Below are 23,560 nucleotides of genomic sequence, written 5' to 3' on the forward strand. Positions count from 1 at the left end.
AACTCCTCTTTTGCTTAGTTAAGTTTTAAGATGAACACCTTCATCCAATCTTGTGCAGCTCACTGGAGTGTATGTCATGTGATTGTGATGTCATTGTATTATGGAATCACATAAACATGTACCTACTTAACATATATTTATATTCAATAATTATATATGCTGCATAAACCAGATAAGGCGTATTTAATTTGAAAATGTCACGAAATGAGATATGGAAACACAAGCAGAATATTTTAAAAAATTGGAAACATTTATTTCATTTAGCAGGGAACCCCCTGGAGCTTTCAGTTTGCGGTTTCCTGGTCCGTCCACGTCATTGATTAAACGGCCTTGCTAAGGAGCCCTACAGCTCGATTCAGGGAGGAATGACCAAATCCGGTGCCTGTATTGATAGCATCCCCTAAAGGCCGTGATTGATGATGTCATTCTTGTTATTCTAACCCTTTTTAATGGGCGGATCTGGATGACAGCGCTAATGGATAGTGATGCGAGTAGGGGGAAGATTGATGAATCTGTTGATGAATCTGCCTGACCTTCTTTGGGTCTGGTGTTACCAGCAGTGTCCACTGGGGGGCAGCATTGAAATTCCTTTGATGCCCTTCAGCACAGTGGTTCTCAAACTCGGTCCTGGGGCCCCCCTGTGTATGCTGGTTTTTGTTCCGATCACAATCACAATACCATAATTTTAACAAGCTGCTAATTTTTCTTAATTAGCTTTTCATGTTTAAAGGGATTATTTACCCTCTTAAGCCATATTATGTCTGAAATAGCTTTGCATTCCACAAAGAATAAAAGAACAAAGAATAAAATTCTCATGTTGATATGGGCTATAATGTGCTTATTGTGCTACATTGCAAACAGTGACATAAAAATAGCTAACATTTTTGATCAAATGGAACACAAAGGTAAAATAGGCTCCTAATTAGGTTGTTGAACACGTGTTTAATTTCTTTCGTAATTGTGTCCTTAAATTTATTAACACAATGCAGGTTTGACTCATTTGTTTTCTCTTTGAATTCTTCATTATCTTCCAGATGGTTAGTTTTACTGGCCAGGTGTCCACACTCCCACCAATTAGGAGCCTATTGATTCACCTTCTTCTTTAATTTGAGGTTTTACTTTACTCTTGTTATGCAATTGTTTGCAGTATAACACAATAAGCACAATATGGGCATGGGGATTCTATTCTTTATGTCAATGCATTGCTATTTCTGACATAATGTGGCTTAAGAGGGTAAGTAATCCCTCTAAACATGAAAAGCACCTAATTAAAAATTTAAATAACAGCTTGTTAAAATTCTGGAATTGCGACTGCGGTTGGAAGGAAAACCTGCATACTCAGGGGGCCGAATTTGGGAACCCCTGCTTCAACAGCATTAACTCCAGTCCTCTGTCCACAGTTTAGCTCTCTAACTGCACACTGCGTGAAGACAAGATCCCTGCAATGGCGCTAGGTGCATATCCTGTCAGTGCTCAGGGGGGTATCCTGTTCATTTTTGACTGAGACCTAGGCTTTCTTTTAGTTTGCAGTCAGTTTTTAAGCAACTGGGCAAAAAGTTTGTATCTGTTAGTTGGAAGAGGGCATCTGAGTCTTGCATCCAGGTCTGGGCATTCTACATTTCATATCTGCTAATTTCGGAATACCCTGCTGTCTTTTGGTTTTTGAATTTTGATCTTGGCACATCGTTGGATCACTTTGGGACAAACGCACTGAGGTTTGGTATCTTTTTTCATTCATTTTTTTGTATGACTGTCTATGTCCGTGGTCTTTGCTAATTGTTTTAAGGTAATTGAACCTCGTCTTTAGATTAGACATAAATATTTGTTGTAACTTAACAAATTTTAAAATTTTCATCTGGTTGTGAGTTGTACGTTTGCTCCACCCCCTAACGAGAAACAAAAAAACTCAACATACAACTTCTTACCATGAGCAAAGCAATGCACGTTATAGTGTAGCAGAGCGCATTGTGTTTCCTACATTTCCCGCGTTGTTTATTGTACACGTAATCTGATGTCAAAAAGTAATATGATTGACAAGTTGTTTTGGTCATGCTGTCAAGTTCCATGTGCAAAGATGTATCTGCGGAGATGACAAAAATATGACATGCTGAATCATCCGATTTTTAATTGAAGCAAGTGGCACTTAATCCACACTATCAAACTGTCCAGTAAGGCATGACCATGCACACGACCATTGCTTTTAATGTGCATGAGTCACTACAAGATGGACGTACATTATGTCCCAAGGAAAGACAAATAGGCCAGAATTCTATCCTATCCCATAAAACAGAGCTACTGAATTTCACATAGCCTAGCGACCACAAAGCAAGATTAAGCAGTGCCAAGGGCCACAATCCTAATTTTCTGTCCTTTTTTTTTTGGTCATATAAGAAACTATTTTGCAGTGTTATTTCAAGCCACATGCATATCAAATGATTAAATGGAAAAAAGTAGGCTTTATTCACCAAGTGTTAAAGGGTTAGATTGCTGTTACAATAAATAAAAAGTATGGTTAATAAAAGAAATACACTGAGTTGAAACCAGGTCATAGTATCAGACCAAATCTCTTTTTAAAAAAGAAAAAAGTGTGTTTTAAAGTTTTTTTCGTAATTGCTAAATAAGCACAATATGCAGAATCGCCCTCTTGTGGTCAGTAAGTGAATTTAGGTTAGAAATGGTTTAACTTCCTTGAAATTAGAATATATCCGATTTTTTATTGGCAGTTGCTATGACAATCAAAATTCTGCACACAAAAATGGCTGTGACGGTTCCCAACTGGTAAAAGGTACCCAAATAGAATATTGTTGTACTTGCTGGGTACACTTGTTCCTTATAGAACAAAATGTCTAGTGTAGCTTTATTTCTGAGAGTGTAGGACAACCGCGACACAGCATCCTGCTGCCTGTGGCAAGCAATTGAAAGCGTCTCTGCATTTCATTTTCTCACGCAGCCGCTGATGGTGATTGGCACTTGGCGCCCGACAGCGCGTCTGGGTTTTCCGATCAGACAGTCGGTGCGGACGCATCATATTCAGATGCACCAGGGCACCATTTCACAGCCCCGCTCATTAGAGCCGCATCTTTCATTTTCCCCGGTTAAATTTTGCAGTAGACAAAACTTACCTCGTGATAATGCGCGCTCCCATACACACGGACACTTGTTATATATTGTGAATGGTGCTGTTTTAGCATAACTTGTATATGGTCGTTCACAGATCACATACACACTTATCCAAAACAAAAATAAATAAACAAATAAATAACAATAATAATAATAACATTTTCATCAAATATGAATTTCAGGAGTTTGTGTTCATGTGCAATATCTCCACCAAATCTCTGCATGTGGAGACAGTTGGGATAGGATAGGAAAACCTAAATATTTTTGGCTAGACCGCACCAGCGGGGCCAGCCTACCGCGGATGTCTGTGACTGAGTGAGTGATGAAGTTACACCATTGGTCGGCTGGATCACGTGTGTTAGGTCCAGCCATATACTAGGTTTTGACCTGGTCTTGTTTTTATCCTAATGGAATGGAATGTATTGGACATAAATGCTGCCGCATTATAGCTAAAAAATAAAATGTAAACTTTAAATACAGTGTATCATAAATTGTATAACATGATGGTTAGGGAACAGGACTTCTGTAGGACCCAGCACATTTTATGGAAAGGGAAAAGAGAAGTTAAATATTGTTTGATTATTGCTTATTGTGAGTATGACATTCATATATTTTCCTGTATATTTACATGTCAGGAACGACAGTGAGTTTTTGAGGGCAATTTAATTATTTGTAACATGAAATAATTGTTAATTTGTCAATGTTCTGGTGTCCATTACAGAGGACAATCTTAAACTCTTTCATGGTTCCACTTTATTGTAGGAGACAGATCAGACCGAGAAATTTGTACAAAATAATGAAAATAACATAGAAAATGTAAAAATGTTTTTTTTAAAAAGATGTTTTTACCCTTCACGTGTAGGAAATCACAAAAAAAAAAATCTCAATTGAAAGAAACTTTTTTCCTCAGTTCTCAGAAAGGTGCATAGACAAGGTTATACAGTACAAGTGTACCAGTGTGAAACTCCATCGTAAACTGATCCTTTATCAAAGGGGCTGGAGGTCGTCATTTTACAATGTTTGCTTGCAATAAACTGATTTTGTCACAACTGAAAGGGATGAAATGAATGGAATTTGTGTTGTTGAGTATAAATGATCCCTGGATTGTACCCCTTTCACTTGTAACCTTTCTGGCTGCAGAAAAATGAATGGATCTTATCAGGAGAATGTTCGTATCTTTAAATTTTGTATTCATGCTAGGAACGGTTTTTTTGACTACTTTAAAATGGACGGTTTAAATTGAAGGCCACAGTCCTCCAATGAATGACGGTGTCTAATCAATGTCGGTCATGTAGGTCAATATGATGTCGATTAGTAAGGCAGAAATGAAATGAAAACATTGTTTTTTCACATCGATAATATGATGAGTACAATACGCTAATCTATTATAGGTAGAAAAGTGGTCCCATCATGAATCGATGTCGATCAGCGTTGTTGCTGAGATGCAGATGTTTGGGGGGAGTGAGAATTGACTTTAGTACATCAGTGGTTCCCAAACCCAGGCTGTGGGACAGGTTGGGGTTTAATATTTTTTCAACAGTCACAGCAAGGGAAGCCCTACATTTTTAGTGTGTGCAGGCCATTGAAGTTCAGTGATGTGGGGTTTTGAACCAACTTTATTCGCTGTCGAAACAGAAACTACATAGATCTGGATAAGAACATTCAGTGTGTTAAAATGGAGACGTACGGTTTTTCCTGGCAACAAAGTAATTCAGTATTTCAACATTCAATATGTCAGGCCATATTTTAATAAGGGGCAGGTCAAAGAAAATATATTTGCACATTACCACATGGGTTGTGGGTGCAGAAAGCTGCCGTTCAGCGGTCAGGTGCGGGTACATGGAAGAGGTGCGCCATCACGGGCCCCCTCCGCACATAATTGCCAAGTTCAGACACGTATGACACCCAGGAGATGGCGGGGAGGGAGGGGGGGGGGCGCTCTGGGAAATCAGCGAACGCGGCTAAAAGCTGTTCCCGCGAAGGCGGGCTGCTGAGAACACATTCAGAGCCACCGATAAAATTCATTAACTCTCCTCAGCCTCCCCCATCTCCTCTTCTTTCACTCTCCCCCCCCCCCCCCCCCCACCCCTTTTAAACCCCCCCATGTGCGTGCACTCCGCCGCGTTCGATGCAGACGCCCCGCAGTCAGAAACCCACTCCGGGGTTACAGCCCGGCGTAATGAAGATGCATACGCAGGAGGAGGAAGAAGCTATTAGCCGCTACGCTGCCGCGCCTCGGAGTGTCACTGATTATGCATGAGCCTTGTTCTCCGCTTATCTGAGGAGCTTCGCGGCAACGTCTTCCGTCAAACTCCACACGTCTCTCTCTCTCTCACTTTCTTCTCTTTCCCAGAAGACCGGGGTTTGATTGCAACGTTTGCTGCCTCGATGAGAAGATGAAACGCAGAACCACTTTCAACGGAACAATTTTTTTTTTCTTTTTTCTCTTTTTCACCTGCGAGCTCATCGCTTGGTGTTTACCAAACTTTTTGTAGTTTATTACGGACGGTCTACTGAAAAGCAAAGAGCGATGGCGGGAGGGAAATAAGTTAACTTAGCCAGGACCCCCCCCCTCACCACCCCCACCCAAGAATTTGCTTTACTGTTCTGAGAATAAGGCTACAGCTAAACCCTAAAGCTTTAAACCTTTTATTATTTATTTATTTTTAAAAATGTGGCCCCACCTGTCCCTCTAAAATTTGAGTACTATGTACTGGAATGCTCATGTACGGCCCCTGCTGCCGGTGTAGCAACACCTGCATCAATCCATTTCCGGTTCAGGTGTCATTTGGACGTGTTGACCACAAGGCTGTCACATGATTTCGTACATCGGCACACTGTTTTGCCCAAGAGTACGTACAAGTTACTGGTACATTGGTTAACTTGGCCTCGTATGTAGCTTTAATAGCTATGAAGGTAGCTAGCAAGGCTCTGTAGCTGGCATTATCACCACAGACGTTAGCAGCTAGGTAGGAGCAAGCCACGGGTGCCAGGAGTGGCTGGAGCAATGACCAGTGCCATCCCTGCCGACTGAATCCCTCCCATATCCCTGAATGACACGGGGCCAATTGTGCACCATCCATGCAGGGCTGCTAGCACTGGCACAGGTCGGACTCGATCCGAGACCGCGGCGCTCATACGGCGCAATCAGCGCTTTAACCGAGTGCACTACCCGGCAGCCCTATTGCGTTGTTAACAGAAGGCTAGCTAAGTTCCTGCAGGATTGATGCGCCAGAGGCTGCAGCTGCACACCACCGCACTGTTTCCCTCTCGTAAGTCCAGCGAACACCCTTCACTAGCTTCCTCTAGCCTTAAATAATGGGTCTGAGGGTCACGCCCCAACAGGGCGGGGCTCGCTTACCAGCCTGGTATCGGCTCGGGTGGAGGGACGAGGCCGCCCGGCACGCCAGACGCAGCGCCCCCCCCCCCCCCCCGCCCCCCCTCTCCGCTGCGATATAATCATCGCCGACCCCCGTGGACGAGCTTAATCAGCTCTCTGGGGCTGCCGTGAAATGAGTTTGTTCCGTCTGAAAAGAAACGGGTCGGAATTAAATTAAACCATCTCGCACGGCTCGCCCGAGTACAAAGGAGTTAAGGGGGGGGGGGGACGTCGTTGAGGGGGGGAAAACCGGGACACAAAAAAAAAAACAGAAAGCCTCGGCCAAGACCGAGGCTCTTTCAGGGGTCGCCGCGCGAGTTTGCCAGGTTAACGGGGGAGATAATTGGAGGAGCGGAGCGGAGGGTTCAGAACAAAGGGTGGGAATAAAGTGCAGAGTGAATTCACTTCTCTCCCGATTTAACAAAGCCTAATCATCCCCGAGTGTAGTCACTGAAATAAATCACTGGGCTATGGGCTCATCGGTGTGAAACGTGTCGAGCGTAACGACATCGCCTCACGCCTTCTCAAAGCGGTCTCTGGGGGCTTGCGTTTACTGCAATGCGGGTCAAGGTTTGATTCTCCCCCCCCCCCCCCCCCCCCCGCCCCCCCCGAAGAAAATGTACCGTTCAAGATTTCATACCTTTCAGTTAAACTTGAAGCATTAATGTTGACTCTAGCAGGGATTATATGATTCCGTATGGGTTAAAATGTACGCTGTCCGTGTAAAATATTTTCTCAGAGTAAACTACTCCAAAATAGTTGATGTTGCACAGAGCATTTTTTCGTGCAGATGCTTATCCGCACTGGACTCAAGTCGAATGCTTCCCGATCGATAGATAGCGTGTAAACAAACACACCAGTCTGATGAAAGCAGATCTCACGAACAGGGCCCAAAAGGAGAACATGACGTTGCCGGGGAAACGGAACCTGAAGTGTTGTGGGTTCATTATGTATCTCAGAGTTGAACACATACTTCCCGGCGCTGTACTGTCCCCTTGCTTCTACACGGTTTATTGAACACGGACATTGTACCTCTGTAAAAGTATTTCCACAATCTCATTGTTTTGCTTTGTCTATTCCTGTGGCGATGGCTGCGTTTTAATTGGCAATCGGGAGTCTTGTTTTCTGGTTATGGTCCATTTTGCTGCAGTCTAATGGTAGATTCCACCTTCGGTAGAAAATCACACAAATCTTTAGCTCTGAGGCTTCAAGTTACTCAAGTTGAGGTGGGGTGGGGGGAATTAAGAGTATTGGTACCCTTAAGTAAATTTAGAGTAAGATCTTATGTAATGCGGATGTCAGGTGAGGTTCATTTAATGTTGAAGGATTGGAGTTTTATAGACCATCTAAAATGAAAGTGCTCTGTCATTTCTGCTATGTGTAGCTTGCAACGGTGTAGCTTCCTCAGCAACCTCAGTTGAGCTCCACGGGGTTCCAACGATTTAGTTTTAATGTATGTAGTTATCCCAGCGCTATTGCTGTACATTAGCTATTAGCCGAGGCTAAGAATACCCTCCGAGACCTAAAGACAGGAAGGTTTATTGTACCATTCAGTCATTTCGCCAAGTAAAGAACTTTCCTTTTGTGCTCGGTTCAAATCCCAAAGAACCCCAAGAGATGCTAATTACACTCTGGCTGGTACAATCCCATCTGGATTATGGCTAATGGGCGAATAAAAAAAATCTAATTTTGATTTTGTTTCAGCCGGTGTTGCAGTTAATTGCTCGGAGGCTGGGGCCTTGCCAAAAGAAATGATTCTCTTCCTCTTTCAGCCCCCCTCCTTCCGCCCACCCACAAAGTCAAACATCCCCAACTTGCTCAATGGGAGCTCCCCTCTTTGCTTAAGCTGTACTGTACAGGTTGTCAAATATCAGTAGCATCGTGTGGGTTGGGAGAGGGTTTTTACCCACACTCATGCCCCCCCCACACCCCACTGCCCACCACAGATAAGCGTATATGTTACATTACAGTACTATGTATTATTATACACTCTTATTATTTTTGCCTGTGAGGCCAACACCTCTCCTCCGATCAGCACTTGCTCCCTCCTGTACTGCATGGATGGTACACAGTATAATGTTCAGTATTAAATGCACTCATACAGAGGTCATATTAACGCTGGCCATTTTACTGTGTAGGGTGGGAACCAATCATTTGCCTATGAGAGAGTCGCACATGCTCCAGCTGCAGCGTGCCCACCATGGGAGCACGAAAGACATGGCAGTAACTCAAATCATGGCAGAATGGGTAATTCCATTTTTATGAGAGAACTTTTACACAAAAAAAAAAAAATATTGGGGATCATGTGCCCTCACAACCCCTAAAATCAGCAGGAGTGTATGAGGCAGGGGTTAAATTGGGGGTGTCAATTTGACAGTTTAAGAAAGATGGATAAAGGAGGAAGAAAGGGAGGACAAAAGAGAAGAATGACCGATTATTTTCGTGGGTAAAAAAATTCTCAGCATTAATGACACTCAAACTTGAAATATTTTATGTAAAAGCAATAGTATACATTCTTTTTAAAACATTGTTTTCCTTAATTACAATTATGTGCGCAATACATTAAAGATACAACTATTCTGAGCTGAGACATTCATTGGTTTGTACCTTTTTTCACCCACCTCCCACCGGATCTCAGGGTCCACCCACCTCTCAAATCCCAATTTAACCCCTGGTATGAGGATATGAGCATCTTCACAGCTAGGAGAGAACATTAAAGGAAAGGGCTCCAGTCAGCTTGACCAATATCAACAATGGCAGCATCGAATCAGCAAATGGTAGAACTTTCCAGTTTACTGTGATAATGTAGTACTTTTCCACAGATCCACAGTTACTCAGGAAGTGGTTAAATAGTTCTAAAAGTGCTGTGTGACAACCTCATAATTTTCTTTTTCCAGTCACATATTAATAGGACTTTCAGATCTTGATATCACAGACCGTGTAAAAGGCCAATTATTTTCAAACAGCGAATTTGCATATTAATGATACTTATGTGCACGTATGTCACACTATTCACTGACAAAAAAGTAGACCTGCATAGTAAGTAGCTGTAAATGACAAAGGCAGTGAAGCACGAAATGATAACTATATGGTCCTGAAAGATTGTCATTTTGTGTAAAACATCACGTCCAGTCAGAATGGGAAACAATACAAGGGTTATATAGTAATAGAGAAATACTTCATGTGGATGTCTGACTTTAGGATAAAGCTTGCTTGCAATCTGTCCTTTTTTGAATATTTCATTTTCCACCCAGAATAAACAACAATCAGGATGTATGAAAAAAAAAAACTAAATAAAAATGAAAAATATAAACAAAGTTACAAAGTAAACCTAACACATCGCAAGGTAAAGAATTTAAATAAGACCTTACTGCATCCCACAGGCCCTCCATACCCAGATTAAAGTCAATTAGAGAAGAGGCAGCTCAATCCATGCCCATTAAATCAATTAAATCTTCCAGCCAACTGTCCCAGATGTAACATGCTGGCATTCTTGACTTCAAGTGCATTACTTTACTCCATTTATTAGAGAGGTAGGAAGGTATTAAAAACTTCATCTGCTTAGGAGACTTTGTATTTTCTACTGTCTTGTAAACACAATACAGGACATTTTGGGAATGTGAACCTGCAGGATCTCTGTAAGGGTCTTTGCTCCCTCTGACCAGAAGGAATTCACTGCCTGGCATTGCCACAGACTGTGCATTAAGGTGCTTACTGTACTGCAGCCATGCCAACACTTATCTGTGGGGGTCAATTTTGTTATAAAGACCCAATAAAAAATTCACAACTGGATTCATTTAAATATAACACATTTAGTATTTATGGTGAAGTTTCTCTATATTGTCTCCCACAAAGCTGCAGAGAGTGGCACCCCAAAGTTCTCAGTGGCAGCTGCCCAGCTGAAAATTGAGGAGGCAGAAAATTTACCCTTAAACTGATTTTTGGTTTCCACCTGTTTATGGACATTTTCTTTGAACAAATGTGCCAGTGATCTGAATAATCCATTGGCAGGTAAACACACAGGTTCTACATCATGTTGATTAAACAGAAAATTTGATTTAGAAAAACTGTTTTATAAAATTGTATTTATTAATCATTGTATTGTTCATCAGGGAAAACTGCAAAACAGGTGGAGAACAATAATCAGTTTAAGGGTACGCTTTCTGCCTCCTCCATTTTCAGTTCAGCAGTGGCTACTCAATGTCCTCCTTTCAGCAATGCTGCACTGATGAATTATTCTGTGTTGAGGAGAGGCTGATAAGCTTGTAAATGCTAGAAACTATGCCTCTCACAGCAGCAATTTTACATCCATTTCATTGTCTGATGCAATAGGTGCACAGTAATGGATTTTAGACTTATTATAGATTGCAATTGTTGGTAAGGCAAGAACCATCATCATCTGGAGTATATGTTTCTTTTAAGCTGCTGTATGGCAGTACATTGTGATCCCTTATTACATGGATGGGCAATTCTGGTCCTGGAGGGCCGGTATGTATGCAGGTATTTGTTTCCACCAATTACCCTGGGTAAATGAGCTGATTGGCTGTATACAACAATGCTGGTTCACTGGATAACAGTAAAACATTTCATATAGGGACACAAGAACAGTCTTTGACTGTCATTCATGCTCTTATCAAAAAATGGCAGATGGTGCGAATGTTAGGGCTAATTAGATAATTAAGTCCAGAATTTGGCATGAAAATCAGAAACAGATATGGCCCTTGTTGCCCACCTAAACAATGAATATTAGCTTGTTACCACAAGACATCATTTAATGGTTTGCCACCTGTTAAGGATTGCATCAAAGATGGCATAAGGGTAGAGTGAAGTTGCAACTATTCTCAGCTCTTTATTTGCTATTTTTACAATTCTATAAGAGTTTAAATGAATAATCAGGATATCAAGGATTGCAGTGGGGTTTTGGGTAACACCACACAGACATTAAATATCTTCTTGTTACTTTTTTGTTAGCTATATCCTCCTGACATTCCCAAATCCCTATCCACATATTATTTATAACCCCATATGATTGGATATCTGAAATTATAAGACAGATAATATTGATCAACATCAGGCACACCCAAACCACCCCTGTATCTAGACAATTTCTTAGTTTTTATTCTTAGCATGTTCCATAAACAGAAGAGCAAGGTTTTTTCTCCTTACACCAGCCCGGTGGGAACTGAAGAGGTAAATCAGACATTAATGTCAACCTAGGGAGGAAACAAATTCAGAAAGACCCCAAAAACGAGAGAGTCCCCAAAAGCTTGCTCCAATTTATTTTGTATCCTGAGAACCCACAAAGTGAGGCCATAACACTTAGTCATATAGTCAATATAGTCCAGCCCATTTTCCTGGTGCACCATTCACTTTGAGCTATATGCTCCTGGTCACGTTCACTACTGTGCCCCAGTGACGTACAACATTGATTCCAGAAAAATGGGGCCACTGAGACAGACAGAAGCCCATCTACAAAAAAAAAAAAATGCTGGTGCATAATCACAAGACAGATAATTGAACCATCACAGAGTTCATAATCCTTATTTGTAGCTTCAGATGATTACCTAAGGCTACAAAATTGTCTAAACCAAAAACAGGAGCAATGGTCACGGCCAACGTAAATCTTTTCTACTTATAATTACACACATCCATCGTACAGCCATAGAACAGTCTGAACCAAAAACAGAAACAATGGGCCTGACCAACATAAATTCCCTCCACTTATAATTACATGCTCCACTCGTATAGCATTAAACACAAACTAGCCTGTTTAATCAGACCTCAACTGAGTTCAGTTCATTTGCAATCTGTCTTTTCAATATTAATGCGGAACTTAAATAATGTTCATAAAGCTGTAAATAGAAATTTGAAAAGTAAACAGACATCTTTGAAATTTTACTGGTCTCTTTCCTCTTATTTATGGAAAATCATTTGTTCAGGTTAGTCATTAATATGTATCATGTGGTTCCTGACTGACAAGTCACAGAATCAACAGATGAGTGCTCTGCTTGACAATAACACCCTTGTGGAAAACAGCTGCTTGTCACTGTCATGACAACAAAAATGGGGTCTGCCCATGCCAGAAAAAACCGAGCTGTGTCCACAACTAGAAGATTCATCTTATTACGTTTTTGACAGACAATATACCTCACAATACTTTTGGGCCTTATCGAAATGAAGACAATGACAAATCAATCATCACTGTCCTAAACATTGACTTGCAAGTAAAATCAAGCCATACACATTTTTATCCTTTTTTTTTATAGTGTAGTGCATTACATTGCAGGCCATTGGTTTGAATTGTGCTACATTAATAAATATAGATTTTTTTTGATTGGTAGAAATCAACTATCTCCACTGGAGATATGGCCTTGCAGGCAAATGAGCTTCCACACCGCAGTGAGCACTTATACCGTGAAGCTGCAGGCCTTCCTGCAGGCGTTCATGGACAGGAGCTGTAGGGGACTCTGTTTTAAGGGACAGGAGCTATAGGGGACTCTGTTTTAAGGGACAGGAGCTGTAGGGGACTCTGTTTTAAGGGACAGGAGCTATAGGGGACTGTTTTAAAGGACAGGAGCTTTAGGGGACTCTGTTTTAAGGGACAGGAGCTTTAGGGGACTCTGTTTTAGGGGACAGGAGCTTTAGGGGACTCTGTTTTAAGGGACAGGAGCTTTAGGGGACTCTGTTTTAAGGGACAGGAGCTGTAGGGGACTCTGTTTTATGGGGGGACACTGTGCTATTAGTGGGCTCTCTGACTCTCTCACTCTGATGTTTATTTGTACTTTGCTTCTGTTCATCAGTCATTATCTGACCACAAAGGACAAGCAGAGCCCTGATCACCTTGCACAGAATATTACACGAGTGCCCACGCATGCACACACAGGGGCTGGCTGTGCAGATATTACATTCAGGAACAGTGATTCTTCATGTTCTGTAATTTAAAGGTGAAGTATGTAGGCTTGGGGAAATGAGCGAGAGAGATGGATTTTTGAAAAAATGGTCCACCCGCTCTCCTTAGCTCTCCCTCCAAAGTCCTACCCTCCAAACACATGCATGCCTGTAGAGAGTACTGTAGAGAGGACAAGAGTGTGGAAATGTAAAGTAGGGAGAGTAAAGCACATCACGCCTCATTCACAGGTAAAAAGAAAAAACACGTAACGTCATCATAATGAACGTAAACAATGAACATAGCTGAACCGATGTTCACTCGAGTCTTGTCTCTCACTTGGTTCAATTCCTTTTTGGTCATAATCTTTTCTTCGACAGGCTTTATTTCCTTGTTTTGTTTCAGTATATGCTTTTGTAGTACTGTTGTTGTAGGCGGACCTGGTCATTTTGGCAGATTTTTCTCTGCCATTCTTGTTTTGTTTTCCAGGCAACTACTTTGCTATAGCACCATCTTGGTGGTATTTCTGCTCTGACAGCGCTGTGAACATGCAACATGATTGACAGGCTGAGAGCTGTCCTGATTGGCCTCCTTGAAGACAGCATTTTGTTAAGATTCAGGTGCGGTGAAATTTAGAGTGACTGATTTCAGAGCCTGGGGCAGTTGGAGAGATCAGATTTCTTTCTTAGAGCTTATAATTTATTAATATCTGTCGGGATGTGTAGGAAATTCAATCAAATATAAACAAAATTGTTCTAAAAAATCTTACATACTGCACATTTAACCCCCTGAACATGTACTCCAGGGACTGGACATTGTCTACTCACAGAAGTGATGTTTTTTCTGCTCTTTATTCTTTCTCTTGCTGCTGGCTGAGAACGCAAAGATGGAAAACAGGAGGCAAGAGAAGGAGGCATGGTTACAGAACCTGAGTGGTGTTCATTGGATGGTGAAGCTATTTAGTTCAGTGTTGTTCTGCCAGGACCACAAAGAAGTTCATTCACATTGGCCCCTATTCATTGGCCCCTTCATATTGGCCCCAACGCTTTGGTTCCTTTCTGTCTGCTGCAGGAACTGGCCATGTTTCCTCAGAGTAGCATCAAGTCACTCACTATAAAGTGGTGCCATTAAAAAACAGGGATACAGTAGAAGTGCCTTCTGGTTAATGAGCACGGATAATATGGTTCCCAGTGCAGTGATGGACCACGGTGTCTCGTATCAAATCCTGATGCATTAGCCAAGTGTTTTTATTTAGGCCATTGTTCACTGTTTTCATGTCCAGGTGAGTCCTGTGTAGTTATAAAAAAAAAAAAATAAAAAAAAACAAGGGAGCTCTGGGCAAGGGTACTCTGGCCAAGATTGTTAACCATGCTGATTGTGTTAAGCACACTACTTTTCTAACTGGGGCCAGGAGTCTCTCAGGCCAGTCTCAATCGGCCAGTAGGGGGTGCTGCATTCAGCACCACTCAAGCAGGAAGGTGACGCTTGGCTGTGGAGAATTTCATCACTAGCTGATGGGCAGTGTGCCGGTGAGCAGATCCGCCCACGCCCCCCCGATGGCCTGTCATGTGTCACCCGCTCATTCAGGGCTCGCCCCCATCGCTCGCTAATCTGTGTCTTGATCGGCGGAGCTGACGGCGGTGGCAGCTCGCTCGGAAACGACGGGATGTAGACAGCGTCCGCCACGGCGCTTGCGATGACGTCGGGACAGGCCTCACTGCAGGAACGTGTGCCGGTAGCACTAGTGGCGATTCCAAAATGAGAGAAAAAAAATTTAAAAATAAATTTGGAAAAGAAGATTTTAATAGGAAAATACAGAAAGCAGGAAAATAATTAAATAATGATAAATAAGCCAATGTTTTTCTGATCCGTTTTGCATCCTACTGCTTTCAACATTCCAGCCAATTTCCAATTTGGAACTGATATGAATAGAACTCTTAATTGTACTTCAGAGCTCTTGCGTGTGCCATTCATACATGACTCCCCCCTACCTTCATTTTCTGTATTGGCCTTTGGCCTTACCCAGGTAGTGTAGTGAGTGAGGTTTGTATATGTTCATGCTAGTATGAAATCACGTAAATGGTCAGCTTTTTCCATCATTAGTGTACTATTACACAATGCATAGTGCAATGTGCTGTGTAATGTAATGTGAAATTGTGGTAAATTAGGGCTAATCTCACAGTGGGGGGTAAATGTGCCCGTCGTGCCTTCTGGGAGAGCATCAGTCATCTCACTGTTTTTTTAGCCCCTCCAGGAAGCATCAGCTTCAAGTGCCTACACACACACAAACACACAACTACATTCACACACACACACACACACACACACACACACACCCTCCCACACAAATATACACGTACTCATACAAACACACACACACAACTATATTCACATACACACACACACACATACACACACCCTCACACACAAATATACATGTACTCATACAAACACGCACAGACACACACAGACACTCATATACACATAAACATATACACATACAGTACACACACGCACTCATACACATACTCACAACACAAATACACACATACACACACACATACACACACTTACATATACACAAACTCATACACACACTCACATACAAACACACAAATACACACAATGAACTCCTTCAGTAAATATCCTTTTGTATGTATTGCATGTATGAGGATTGCTCTGGATAAAAGTGAAAGCAATCAATAATTTCAGCTTTAGACAACCTGGAAATTCATATTGACGATGTAGAAGGTGAATTCTCTGCTCCTTGTTTTCCTCTGTTCTGACAGGCTCCCTATATCTCACCACCCCATCGCTTCCACCACGCGCCTCTCCTCCAGTACCAGACCAGGGAGGGACGCATTCATTTCACAGGTCAATTAATTTTAATCACGGTGTGTCAGTTCCATCTACATTTGAAGCACAAGATTGACGCTTTATAAAAATCTCATTAACCTTGCTGTCTCAAACCTCCTGACTCAGTGGGAATGAGCCAGAGATGCAACCCCTGTCAGCACAGTCTAATGAAGCACAAACTATGGGGTTTTATTTATGGGGGGGCTGGAGGTCAGGAGGGAAGGATTACTGTAAATATTATGATGCTGATTCTAATGTGCAGGTCCAAAAAAAAGAAAAAGAAAAGAAACATGACTTGCCATGAATTCAGGGCCTTATAATTAAACCACAGACAGGAGTTCAGCTCTATATCCCAAGGGGTGGGGATGGGGTGGTATAGGTATTACACCTTCCTTTCAATCAACACCAAGTTCACACGTGGTGAGCTGACTACCTGTTAAAGCAATCACATGATTGACATGGTTAAGGGCTTGGGAGGAATAACAGTTGCATTGATCAGCCATTTTGCTGCTCTTCCAGGGGGGGTGCATGTGATACATGAGGATGATGTGTAGCTTGAACAGTGTCTGTCATTTTTTGAGAGAAATTTATTATAAATGTAAATGTATTATATGTATTCTTGTATTTATTTTGTTAGTCGGATTCAGGGACACTTGTTGACTGAATCCCAGCCTTTGTTTTAGAGAGGTGCTTTAATTTTATTCAGTCTGAAGAACGGCAGTTATCCTGCACCATCACTTCCTGTTATGGGAATGCTAATTTCAGTAAGCCTCCTCCAGCTTTGCCTACCTTGATTTACAATGAACACCGAAAATCAAGCTGCATTATTAACTTGCGTACAGCTGCTTGGTTGCTATATTAATGATGAATGAACAATTTTAAAACATGAATTGATGCTAATTTATCATTGTGTATAAGTATTCACAAGATAGTTGGTAAGAAAGTCTCTTAATTGAGCCACAGCTGCATTGAGACAGTGATGTCATTAGTCTCCATCTACTTGGCGGGAATTTAGCACTTAAGCTTCAGTTAAAACATGATGTGGGTTGGAACCGCACAACCACTGAAGTGTCAGAGCAGAGAACTGTCTCTGTAGAGAAAGGAACTGACACCTTCTACATCTCATTTTATTTCCATTTTTCGATTCACAACAGAACAGAGTATTCTTTTATTTTATTATATTTTCTCCTTCATTTATCCAGATGAACACCACTGAGATAAAAATATGTTTTTTCTTTTTTTTATGGGAGCCCTGAGCAAGAGGTTACTGCACCTCACATAAAACACAATATAATGCAACACAATAAAAGACAACCACAGAACAGAAATAGTCTTAATGAACTCGCAAGGCCTTATCTATCACTGCAAGAACATATGTTAGCTTTTATAGTTCAGCCACAGGCTTTAAAAACAGGTTATTATATTTTATTATAATGATAAGAAATTATATAGCGTAGTAACATCACAGAGCATGGTAACTAAAAGCCATCTACCCAAATTCAGAGGAAGGGTGGGGAGCAGTAAAAAATCTTCAGTGAGGAGTTTGCTGTTATGTGTATTCTAGCTAAAAAGACTACAAAGATTAAGTAGTAATTTTCTTGTAATTACTTTATAAATAAACAGCTGCTTCTCCTGCAGTCGCCTAAAGAAGTCAAGCCTGTCTTCTTAGGCACTGTTCTTACAGGCCACCGTCACCTTCTTCCAAAAATGGTCAGTTATCTGTCAGAGGCCAAGAGGTAGTTGCTCGGGAGCTGATTTCAATCGTTTTTATGCCGAATTTACCACAGGGGTGGTTTAAATGACCGCGGTCTGGGAGAACGGCCCCTTAGACGGTCACCAATCAGGAGTGAGAGGTTTTGTATTCATGATGGAATGCAAGGTGCTGTGATAAACCGTGTGGCCTGCAGGGTATTGTTGGCGACGTGTACATACAGAACGTCTCCATTATCAACCATTATTAGAAAGTGGGCTAAAACAACTTAACTTCTAGCAGAGAATGTAAAATGTAATTTATTTCTTTAAAAAAACAGCTTCAAGTTCAACTTTTTTTAAAAAAGAAGATCAATGCAGGTCTTAAAAATGAGCTTCTTATCCACTCACATTCCCAGATATTTGTAAGATTCTACTTGCTCAATACATATAATTTTTATTGTGGAAACATTTTTATTACCATTATTTTTGGTTGTAAACAAAATCTTGAGAGATGCATAACCTTTGTTTTGTAAGCATTTAAAACCACAAAGAAGGGCAATAAAGGTGTTAATGATGTTTTTGCCAGCATTAAGATGAATTTTTTAAAACCCCTTAATTTGCAGCAGCCCGTATTCGTGCCAGTGTGGGTATCAGTCTTGTCACAATATGCCATTTGACAATGTTACAAACCAATGGTTTTATCGCTATAAACTATTTTACGATGCCAATGTCTTAGCGACAATAGTTCCTTATTTTGTTAAATGTGGGGAGGCAAAACAGTCTTGGGTGTCTTCATGTTCTATGCCTTTTGGAAATCCACAGACGATAGGAATGATGGTAAAGTTTGTATCTTTATCACAGCAATCCATTGTAGTTTTTAGTCCAAAAAAACATGCTCACTTCTACACATGGCGACAGCACTGTGTTTATATGAAATGTTATCTCCAGTTTATATATAATCTCTGGTAGAAGATGAGCCCACCTACAAGATTCTCTGACCAGTACTGGCCAAGCATTCCCTCAGTATAGCCAATAGTGAACTGTGTCCTCTCCCTTACAAAATAATATTAAAAGATAACATTTTTAATTGGCTACGATTCGCCTATTTCACATTTCCAGGTATGTAAACCAGGTGTAGGTGTAACTTTCTTCCAGTAGCTTTGTTCTGCTTAGTTCTTTACAGAAAATGTTCAGAAGCACTTGCTGATCCATCTGAAAAGGAAACAACCCTATTTGTCCTTTCATTTGTTCTCTGAGGAGGAACACCACAGAAAGCTGTGGATAAGGGCTATTAGGAGAGATGGATGAGAGGAGTTTGTACTGAAAAAGGCACCACTTTTATGCAATAGTGGTTCGCTGCAGGCACACAGCCCTGCAAAGACAAGCACCACCAGTTGTCTGTGTATATGAATATGCAAAATCTTACAAGGTAAATAGCTTTCAAAGAAAATGTATTTAATCGTGCAAAAAAAACTCTGAAACACGTTCAAGTGCTTTTAAATTAGTTGCTAGCCAGTTGGGAATCCCACGTTCAATCATAAGAGCAAACCAGCGTTGTACTAGGTCCAATGTCACACGTGTAACTTAGTATAGCAATTTGATCTTGGGTCAAAATAGTCTAACCGTTTCATTATGGACGGCTAGCTAGCCACCTATGGCATTTGCTTCCAAACTGCAGCTATATCTTAGTCTTCACTTACCATTATGAACACTGTAAAACATTACGCATTCATCATTAGGTCTGTTTCCATCAAAAGCAATTTGTAAGTGATAGCCTTAAACACACCGCTAATGTGCTAAATATGCAGTCATGCTCATGACTATTTTGATGACTATTTTACAGGTAATCCTCACATCTGAACTCAAGGTACAATATACCACTATTGATAACAATTAATGCAACAAATAATACTGCCTGTCTGGTCCTTTACTTAAGAGTATTGTAAAATTGTGCTGTGCCACCGGTCAGGTGTACTTACTTTGTAAATCTGGATATGATTCTACACTGATCCCTGCCAGAAATATAGAACCATGTAAGGTTTTTCTGATTCAACCTAGCAAGCAGGGTGCAACTCTTTTTTGATATTTATCAAATTGCAGAAAAAATAAATGTATTCAAGAAAGGCAGCTATCGTGCCCCTTAGAAACACACGAATGATTAGAAATTCCTTTACAACACATCTCAACAGCTATCGTAGATACAGAATAGTATACAGTATGTTAAAAATATGCCTCAACTATACAGAATACTACACGGAGCATACTTCTCGCACTTCTCCTTTCCAAATAATTCTGTCTGTGAGGTAATATTACCAGTTTGTTCAAAGTCCCGTATCAGGAAGCTTCCATATGAAGTTTTTGGTTCCATTTTTTCGAAAGTCTGGGATGACTGAAGTTCCTTTGCTGGTGAGTCAGTCCTCGGCAGAGAGGTCCAGGAGAGCCCGGGCCAAAGAAGTAATTGAGTTGGCTCCCGAGTGTCAGTGGTACTCCCGGAACCCGTTTGGCTGTCTCTCTATTACAGTGAAACAATGCCGCGGTTTAATTTACGCTTTCGTGTTTGCCAAAGTTATGAGAAACACTACCTCCAATAGCATGCAGAAGGCCGCAGGAAGCGTTTTCTTCTCAGATATTGTGCTCCGGGAGCACAGGTGCCAGATTCTAATTATTCTGATGGCAAGGGCTGTTGGGTTGTGCCTCGGTGAAGTGTGGTCTGACACTGGGGTGGGTTTTTACCTTGAAAAGGCCGTCCCAGTCTGTGTGTCAGCTCATTACGTGTGTGTGTGTGTGTGTGTGTGTGTGTGCTTTGTATTATCATCCTGATTTTATAGCTTGTACTGCCCCCTAGTTTGACGTAGCAGAGGTTAGGTCAGAATAATGTTCACTGTGTGAACTGGACTTTATGTTCTTGGCTATGAATAACTGTTACATAATGAGTATACCTTATCGAACCTGAGAGCGCTCCTGCTCTTCACCCCAACAAGCATGCTGTTTTGACTCCACTGTTGTTCTGTTGTAACTGCCATCATTAACAGTGTGTTTTGTTGAGACAAAGTATATTAATATTGACATTGGGTAGTTACATCTCAAACTCCAGTCCTGGAGGGCCACAGTGTCTGCAGGTTTAACTCAATTCCTGGAAGGCCGCAGAGTCTGCAGGTTTAACTCCAGTCCTGGAGGGCCGCAGAGTCTGCAGGTTTAACTCCAGTCCTGGAGGGCCGCAGTGTCTGCAGGTTTAACTCCAGTGTAGGAGGGTCTCAGTGTCTGCAGGTTTAACTCCAGTCCTTGAGGGCTGCAGTGACTGCAGGTTTATGTGGTTTCAGCTGCCAATTTAATCTTTAGAATTGCGGTTTTGTAGACTCTTCAGCCAATTATTTATTACATTTAAGTGCTTACAGTTTTTCTCAGTGGCTAAGTCTCTTTGAATAAAACCTGTCCACTTAATTGTGACCATAATCTACACAGACACAACAGTATGCTATTTTTGTAAAACAGTCAGTCTTTTTTCATTTGTCACATGAAATGCAAATGTTGAACACCATAAGTGCAATTCCATAAAAAAAACACAAAAAAATCAATGGAGTGAATCATGTCAGAGGAAACTGACGCATTTAGACTGAACTGGTATAAATTACTCCCATAACTGTCAATCTCATTTCCGCAGTAGGAGGAGGTGACAGGATAAAGTGAGAGGACAAGGTGGCGGGATGGGATCACATAAATTTTACTGGAGCAGGATAAGAGAAAAGAAAACACTCGAATTAAATTGAAATCAAAACACAACTTTTGTTAGGCCCACTGCCCTTTATTGGCTACAATGGACAAGTCAAGAATGAAGATTTATGGCCTAGTGTACTCAGACTATGGCACTGTATCTATCAATTCTGACAAACTGACTAAAATGGGGCAGTGGATTCTTTTTTGTAAATGTCCATACCTAGCTTTTTAATAAAGGAAATACAGGGGATTTCTTTTTTTATTATTATTTATTTATTTATTTTTTACCATGTATTGAATTATATATTAAATCATCATGACATCCTTAGGGGAGAGTGTGTTATACCTGACAAAATCAGTTTTCCATATTTAACTTTTAATTGAATGCGTAGGGTTCTTCAGAGCCTGGGCTTTTGTTACAGGCACGTCAGGAGGAAGGCGTTGTTTTATCAGAAACCATAAAACTTAACTTTCAGAAGTTGTTCATTCAGCGCACGTCCAGTTAGGGGCTGCTTGAAAAAAATACAGCTTCTTCTCCGAGCCTCCCGTGAGAACGAGTGTAATTAATGCCGCGCTTCATATCCTTAGTCAGTTTCTATGGTAACCGGAACAATTACTGAGCCTCCGCTGGGTAAATAATGCGGAACAGTGACAGTGTTTAATAAACAGTAATGCTGAGAAGGCTGCTACACGTGTACAGGGGACAGAGGATTACAAATACTCTTATCATGAACAAAACTTGATAATGGTTATGCAAACTGCACAGGTATGAATCAAATGTGCATTACTTAAGCATAGATGAACATTAATGTATATTTGTATTTTTATGTGAAGTAAAAGAAAGGGAAATACTGTGAGCTCCATAATCTTTGGGACAAAGACATATTTTTTTATTGATTTGGCTCCGTACTCCACAATTTTAGTTTGATATAATCAAACAATTCACATGTAGTTAAAGTGCACATTCTCAGCATTTATTAAAGGGCATTTCTATACACTTTGGTTAAACCATGTATACATTACAACACATTTTGTACATAGTTATACATATCTCAGGGCAACATAATGTTTGAGACATTAATATTATGTTATTGAAAGTAGTAGACTGCATGCAATGACTACCTGAAGTCTGTGACTCATAGACATCACCAAGTGCTGAGTATCTCTGGTGATGCTCTGCCAGGTCTGTACTGCAGCCATCTTCAGCTCCTGCTTGTTTCAGTGGCTAGTTGCCTTAAGTTTTCCCTTCGGCAATGAAACACATGTTCAGTTGGATTCAGATCGGGTGAATGGCCAGTAAAGAATTTTCCAGTTTTTGGCTATGAAAAACTCCTTTGTTTCTTGAGCAGTATGTTTGGGATCATTATCCTGCTTTTGGATGTAGCACCATCCAATAAGTTTGGAGGCACTTGCTTGAACCTGAGCAGATAAGATGCTTCTGTACACATCAGAATTCATTCTGCTGCTGCTATCAGCAGTTACATCATCAGTGTAGACGACTGAGGCAGTACCTGTAGCAGCCATACATGCACAAACCATACCACCTCCACCACCGTGTTTCACAGATGAGGGGGTGCTTTGGTGAGATCAGATCAGTGGTTTCAGAGCTTTTGTTTAATACAAACACGTGCAAGTTTATGGTGGTTAAACAATGTAAGATTACATGCACAGGTGATATCCTAGTTATGTCTCAAGTAACCTATTTGGGTATTGTGATAACCAAAAATGCTGATGTCAGATTGAACTTGAATTTTAAATTGTATCATTGACAAATCCCAAAAAAGATTGTATATGTGGCTCTGGGATTTGATTTTAAGAGACAGAACTATATTATGCAAGGCTGAAGGTATTTCCAGATTGGCATACCGACATTCACTTTCTCAAATCTTGATGCCTCTGTGTGTGCAAATGAA

The 23,560-nt window shown here is 41.0% G+C and overlaps 1 protein-coding gene across 2 annotated transcripts in view; it reads left to right on the forward strand.

Annotated features, from left to right (window-relative positions):
• Window positions 1-1,429: 1,429 nt before the first annotated feature.
• ctnnbl1 (catenin, beta like 1) overlaps window positions 1,430-23,560 on the forward strand; it is an 82,652-nt gene continuing 60,521 nt past the window's right edge. The window contains exons 1-3 of one of the 2 annotated variants that reach the window (XM_035383238.1): window positions 1,430-1,454; window positions 1,640-1,715; window positions 16,175-16,259. In XM_035383238.1, coding sequence (XP_035239129.1) covers window positions 1,445-1,454; window positions 1,640-1,715; window positions 16,175-16,259 — 171 coding nt within the window. In that variant the 5' untranslated portion in view covers window positions 1,430-1,444. Of the gene's footprint in view, window positions 1,455-1,639; window positions 1,716-13,925; window positions 14,006-16,174; window positions 16,260-23,560 lie in introns of those variants that run through there. The other variant, XM_035383239.1, reaches the window with a different exon arrangement.

This window comes from Anguilla anguilla, chromosome 11 (genome assembly GCF_013347855.1).
Source record: "Anguilla anguilla isolate fAngAng1 chromosome 11, fAngAng1.pri, whole genome shotgun sequence".
In the NCBI taxonomy this organism is placed as follows: domain Eukaryota; kingdom Metazoa; phylum Chordata; class Actinopteri; order Anguilliformes; family Anguillidae; genus Anguilla; species Anguilla anguilla.